General features: G+C 35.9%; 1 protein-coding gene across 2 annotated transcripts; it reads right to left on the bottom strand.

Annotated features, from left to right (window-relative positions):
• Positions 1–1722: 1722 nt before the first annotated feature.
• LOC110112395 (alanine--glyoxylate aminotransferase 2 homolog 1, mitochondrial) lies at positions 1723–6830 on the bottom strand. Of its 2 annotated transcripts, XR_002305025.2 has the most exons (10): positions 6421–6830; positions 6072–6302; positions 5815–5985; positions 4797–4940; positions 4515–4694; positions 4073–4298; positions 3420–3533; positions 3260–3346; positions 3049–3162; positions 1723–1914 (listed from the first exon to the last, which is right to left on the bottom strand). XR_002305025.2 is itself a non-coding variant. In XM_020844609.2 (9 exons), exons 1-9 carry the CDS (start codon positions 6655–6657, stop codon positions 3119–3121), a joined length of 1434 nt encoding a protein of 477 aa, XP_020700268.1. In that variant the 5' UTR covers positions 6658–6830; the 3' UTR covers positions 2859–3118. The 2 variants fall into 2 exon arrangements, 1 of the variants encoding a protein (XP_020700268.1); XM_020844609.2 differs by lacking the exon at positions 1723–1914 and having other exon boundaries at positions 2859–3162.
• Between the last annotated feature and the right edge of the window lie 253 nt (positions 6831–7083).

Here is a 7083-nt window from a genome sequence, read left to right as displayed (position 1 = left end):
TCAACCAGTCTTTACTTGTCTTCCACACATACAGTAGTATCACAGTAATACAGTAATATTACAACAATTTCAATCATATAATCACATTCATCATTATCATCAACGCATTGCAACCAATAAACATGATTTGGCTCAATTTAGAAAACCCCTTAAAATATCGTATAGTAGACAGAAGTCGTTATAAAATGCACAGTTTCAAATTACTAGAAATCGTGTAAAATAGCGTTTCAAGACTTTATTTGTACTGAATCAATATTTTTCAACATCCGGATAATCTTCTATTCGATAAAAATCCCACAGAACTCAAAATACCCGATGAAAACTTTCCAGAAAATACTCAAATCGTACAAAAACATCAGTTCAATAACATACCAAAAGTTACGCAGTAAAAGTTTCGTCAATACAAAGATATGTATATTTTTCGGTAACGGAAACACAAAACTGAGCAGAAAAATGCTAAAACACGAAATCTTCGAAATCAGAAATCGGATTCGGATTTCTTAGTGCGAGATAAACAATTCTTTCAATTGCGTCGACGGACGAAAATCGCTCCGCGGCCTCCGAAACCAAGCCTTCCTCTTCTCTTTCCTTCTCTTTCTCTCTCCAGATTTTTCTCTCTCTTCCAAATGATTCAAAATATCTCAAATCCGATACTTATCAAACAGGATCGTCCCGGACGATTCCTGTTTGTCCCGGGATGATTTTCCCTCTGGACAAACCTCGTCCAGACGAAATGTATTCGTCCATGGACAACTTGCTTTCTGGACAAATTTTGTCCCGACGGTTCGTCCGGGCTCGTACAGGTTCGTCCAAACGAACCATAAAGATTCTTCACAATTTTCTTCAGTTCGTCCCGTACTAAAGTCAGTTCGTACGAACTAACTGCACTAAAAAAATGCACTTTTGAGGGGTTTTACAGCTTGAAAGTCGGGCAGAACTTCGGCGACACTTGAATGTTGGGCAAAACTCCGGCGACACTTGGAGGTCAGGCGGAATTCCGGCGTCGGGTGGAACTCCGACGTCACTTGAAAGTCGGGCGGAACTCTAGCGTCATTTGAGCGTCGGCCGGAACTCTGGAATTATTTGAACGTCGGGCGGAACTCTGGCGGTGGTCGAGAAGGAGCTTCTTCCCTCCTCTTCTTCTCTTCTCCTCTTCTCCTCTCTTCTTGCTTGGACCCCCTCTCAAGAGAAATGAGGGGGCTATTTATAGTTTTTTAAGGATGGCATGACCTGTAAATAGGAGGAGGATCAAGGGCAAATGTGGAGTAGTTCGGATGGACGGCCGATATTGAATCCCTTGATCGTGGACCGTTTGTCAGACATTTGAAGGTGTTAACGATATCGGAATTCGGTGATCTTGGGCTCGTTGGATTCATCTCGTCGAGCCGCTCGACGTGACTATAAGCATGTCATGTTTGGAAACCATTTGGTAATACAAATTGTGGTTTGAACCTTCCAAAAGTGCTTTGGGTTTTCGATTCGGACTCATTTGGGCAGATTGAGTTGAATTTGGTGTCGTTGGGTTTGTATTTTTGAGACGCTCTGTTCGACTGTAAGTTTGCTGAAATCAGAGTTCAGATGATCCCAAATTTAATTTTTGAAGTTACCAACTATATTTTGCCTAATGTCCAATCAAGATAATTTTTGCATTATATATCAAATATAAATTAGTGTCGAGATATCCCTACAGGAATTTTCTTTTCTTAAGAATATAACCACTTGAACTGGAGGAAATGAAGGAAGAATATATAAGCAAAGATCTTTTCTTACATCGAAGAGTTTACTAACACAAAAGATGGCATTTGCTGGAGAGAACACAGAAGCCCTCAATCCTTCGTTACTGCTAAAATTTGAAACTCGAGAGGGGCCCAATGTCCAGATTAGTTATCCTATATTCGTTTCTCTCGGTGAAATCTGAAAAAAAAAATGATGAATTTTATTTAAGACATGTAATACTAATTTTATTTAAGAATAGAAACCCCCATTTCAAAATCAATTGTAAATAAATTTTGATCACAATGTCCTTATCCCAATTTTTTTCAAAGTTTTTCTGCTTCATCACAAGTTCAAACCCATAATCAAACTCGATATACCAGATGTCGAAAAGAAGTCTCTAACTATATTATTTTAAAGGCTATTTGATTTGAAGAAAAATAAATATTTTTTAAATGCAAGAATTTTAAAAATATTAATGTTTAATTTGAATTAAAAGAAATTCATGCTCTGATATAATTTTAGCGTAATTGAAATTAATTACATTTGAGCTATTTTCAAATACATTGCTAATTCTATCATTTTGTTGCCTGCTGACTACCACTACTCACTGGCCATCGGCCACTATCACATTTGAGCTTTTATATTGCATTCAATTTACTTCAAGCAAAAAAATAAAATAAAATAAAATAATCAACTGCATTTACCTTATACTATCTAAATAATTTTAAATAAATTGCATTTCTTTTTCAACCAATCAAACAATTCCTAAATGTATTCTCATAAGCAGGATAAGAGGAGGTAAGAGGACCTCTGAAATTTCTAGTTTTCTACAGAAATGTACGATAATCCAGTAAAACATTTTGCTAATAATTTTTAATTTAAACCAAGATAAACAAAATAGTATAACGATTCAAAAATTATAGTTTCACAGAATCAAATGTGTTGGAAGAATCCGTTCATTTTCAGAGTCATGTGGGTGTTATTATTAGCACACGCAGATTATAATTGATAGCTTATAAAAGCATAAGCAGAAAACATATCATCACAACCTGAACTTCGTTAATATCAGTACACAACTCATACAAACAAGAACTAAATTCAATTTTTATTTCATAGGAGCATAAGCTGATAAGAGCATGAGCTGAAAACATATCATCACAATCAAAACTTCATTAATATCAAAATAAACAACACAAATAACAAGAGCTGAATTCAATTCCTTAAATATTTATTTGATTCATAATCTTTCCTTCTGACCCTCCTCAAACTTCTTAAATTTTTAGATAAACATAAAGTGCAACATCATAATAGAGGAGGAAAAGAAGAAATTACAGTATGTCTGATCGCAAAACTCCTTAGCCAGTAACTGAAGCACCATTATTTCCAATTCAAGAAACATAACTCAAATAGTGGAGATGGCATAGTCCAATGCATCCACCAGGAAATCTGCAATAGGAAGCAAGTTATCAATTTAATGAAATAGGAACAAGTAATAATGCACTAATAAACATTATGCTTTGAGAGAAAAAAGAAGAATAAAAACCTGCATCCTCTTTGCTGAAGCACATTGGTGGTTTTATTCGGAATACATTCCCATGAAGACCTCCTTTTCCAAGTAGGACTCCAAGATCTAAGAAGTGTAGAAGTTTTATTAAGTAGAAAGATAAAAACTAATTAAGGAAAAAAAATTCAAACGATACTACCTTTAAGCTTCTCAAATAATATCAAAGTCTCTGCTTTGGCTGGAGTTTTGTCTTTTCTATCAGTGACGAGTTCCACACCAAGCATTAGTCCCCTGCCTCTGACATCTCCAATGACTGCAAAGTAAACATTACTCAATGAGGAATTTGTATGATATGGAACCGTGAAGTCGAAGTGATCATTTTTGAGAACTTCGAATATTTGGTGAACAAACTATAGTTAAATATTAGTGAATCTCTAGATAAATTTCTAGTCATGCATCATGAAATCAATCTTATAGACAAGAAATAAATGAGCATTTAAATCTAATAAGAGCAAATATCATGAAAATAATTGCAGTATGATAAAAGAAACACATCTCACTTCATTATTGCACATTATGAAATGTAAAAGTAAGAATCAAGAGTCTCCTAAAAGTGTTTGGACTAAAAAGCAGATAACCATACACTAATTAAATACAAACGAATGTAGGATCTTGCTTCTCTTAATCCATCACCGTATTTAGAAATCAAAATCTATCATGAAATGAATAGCAAAATATTTTATGCGCATAAAAGCCAAAGAATTTGCAAGGCCTTTCTATATACAAATCATGTAGGTTGATTGAAAGTGTTTTGTAATGTACAATAAGCAAAATCTCGGTAGAAAATCTCACTTTCATGCTTATTTTGAAGTTCTTTCAATCGTCTAACTAAGTGAGACCCGACATCTGCACAATGCGTTTGACGATTCTCCTTGTCAAGAACTTTAAGCACTGCATGTCCACCAGCAGAACACACAGGATTCCCACCAAATGTATTGAATTGTATCCTTTGAGACATCACTTGAGCTATCTCAGGAGTCGTGACTACTGCTCCCAATGGTAAGCCATTACCAATGCCCTACATTTTTGACAAATAAATATTCATCCTTAATCTAAGGATCACAAGTGCTATTAACATTAATTTGTCATATGGACTGAAGCGAGATGTTGATTATCTAGAAGTCATGAGTTATATGATACTAAAATATAAGTCAAAGAGTATAATGCATTAATGAATTTTGGAACTTCCAGAAAAAAAAAAAAGAATTCCTTGATGTTTGTACTAGCAAGAGACCTTTGCCATTGTGACAATATCGGGAATGACACCTTGTGTTTGAAAGCCCCAATAATGACTTCCAGTGCGACCAAAGCCACTTTGAACCTCATCAGCTATGCAGACACCACCAGCTTGATGCACAATATCATATACTAATTTCAGGTATCCAGGAGCTAATTCTGCTGCACCTCCAACTCCCTACAGAACGAGGACAAGGAAATATTTTGGAAAAAAATATATGGGTTTGATATGATACTAGCGCATAAATGTTTCCTATTGAAAAAAATAGTTAAAGTAGACCTGAAATGTTTCCGCAATAAATCCTGCAACACTTCCTGGAGTAGCATAAGCAATATGATCTTTAACTTCGTCAGCATAACGAGAAGCATCGGAGCCAAATGCCCCTCGATATGGATTGGGATTCATAACATGATGAACTTCGCCCTGTAAAGGAATTAGAATCTCTTTGAGATGCATAAGTGGCAACATTTGCTCCTTTTCTGAAATTAGACGAATACAACAGCATTGTCAAGCAGATACCTATCATGCAAATGATGTAAAAAAAAAGAAATTAAATTAATTTAGATCAGCCTTGTCATCTTTATATGAGTATTAGCCAACAAAAAAGTCACTGATAGCTAAGTTGGATATCACAAAATGTGAATGTTAATATAATGTGAGGAAAAACTAAGAAATCAATTGTATTAGGGAGAGAGTATGGAGGCAATGAGAGTAGGACCTATGAAGATGAGATAGCAGAAAAAAATATGTAATTTTGGGACATGTATAAAGGCAGAAAATGCATTAATATAGGTGGATGGATAGATTAATGTAAAAAATAAGTACTAGAATGATAACCTAAGGTTATATGGCCAGTAGTAGTACAAAAAAACTTGCATAAGTTGAAGTTAACACCACATATGCAGCATTCAACAGGAATGAATTCATCGACTTTGATCCCAAATAGCTAGGATAAGGTAGATGATGATTCAGTGGAGGAATTTTCAAGATAATAACAAGAGTAGATTGCAATTCCAATTAGTTCAGAACAAAATTCCTGAAAATCCATCAATGTAAGACTAAAACTTATGTAAGACATATAACTGCATAGACTCTTAGCGTCTGCTTGGGGTAGTTCTTTTTCTTTGTTTGTTTTTTAGAAAGCTGTTATCATTCTATTTGGCTACAACTTTCTTGTTAATTTGAAAAAAATTGTGAGAATAAATCCTGCTTCGTAAAACTAGAAACACTGGAGTGTGTTAGTTGTAAGAAAGTTATGTGGAAGGAGCTGTGTCCGCTAAAATCCGATTTATAGAACCTGAGGGATTGGGTATTTCCAAGTATGCAAAGCAGTCAGCCCAAGCGTTCCAGCGCTGCCACCATGATATGCATTTCTCAGAGCTATCATGTTAAGATTTCCAGTGTACAACCGAGCCATCATCATTGCTAACTCATTAGCTTCAGTCCCGGAATTCACAAAATAAACAACCTGCGTTCAATGCAAATAAAAAGCCTTTCTTTATCAGAGAACAGAAACAAATAGTCAATACCATCATTTAGAAGTAAAGCCAACACCTTTAGGTTTCCTGGCATTTTCGATGCCAATGCTTCGGCAAACTCGACAATGGCATGGTGAAGATAAATTGTGGTAGTATGCTGGAGGAGCTTAGTTTGTTCCACCACCGCATTAACTATATCAGGATGGCAATGCCCACAAGAAACAGTCACGATTCCAGCAAATGCATCAAGATAACGCTTCCCACTCTCATCATAAAGATACTGCATCTTCCCTTCCACAATATTTAGCTGTGGAGCCATACGTGAAGGTAAAAACCAAAATAACCGAGTTGAATAAGAATTACTAGATGATTCGAAATGGTGAAGGAGAAAATTAAAATAAAATCGATTTAGAAGGGTTACTAACTGGCTTTTGGTAATAGTAGAAAAGGGAGGGGCCAAGAAACTCTTTCCGCTTTTTGAGGATCTCGTCGGCCATCATCTTATTGTAGGGAGTTGGTTGGTGGTCAAAGGGCGGGAGCACCGGCGGCCGCTCGGACGGCGACGGCGAAGGCGTTGAGGCGAAGAGGGTTCGCCGGAGGATTTGAGTGAGCACGGGTTTGGATCCTAAGCTCTTCCGCCATAGATTTCTCTGCGAGAACATCGTCGCGGCCTGAGTGAGAGTGATCTAGGGCTGAATGAAACAGAATGTTTTGGCGCCAGACGTCAGCATATATAGCCGCCGGAAAATGATCCTATACGGAACGACGCATAGAAAGACACAAGCATTTGATGTTTTCTGTGGAGCGGCCAAAACACAGTGATGCGTTGCTGAGCTGTTTGTGCAGCGGAAAATTTAGTTGTTTATTTTATTTTAAGAAGTAATAAAAAATTTATTTTAAATTAAGTCTATATTATTATTTAAAGTTATCATTATTGTTTTTTAATCTGATTGATATTAAGAAAAAAAAAAGTGTAAGGACATTAAGTACACTAATTAATTGCTAAGCTTAACCTTTTTTTTTTAAAATGGGAAGTTGGGAACGCTACGCTTAACTTCATTCATCTATAGTTTATTGCTTATCTTGCA

The sequence above is a fragment of the Dendrobium catenatum genome, unplaced genomic scaffold (genome assembly GCF_001605985.2).
Source record: "Dendrobium catenatum unplaced genomic scaffold, ASM160598v2 fragScaff_scaffold_1226, whole genome shotgun sequence".
NCBI classification, from domain to species: Eukaryota; Viridiplantae; Streptophyta; class Magnoliopsida; order Asparagales; family Orchidaceae; genus Dendrobium; species Dendrobium catenatum.
Note: the sequence above shows the minus strand (reverse complement) of the source record. Positions and strands in the feature narration are given on the sequence as shown.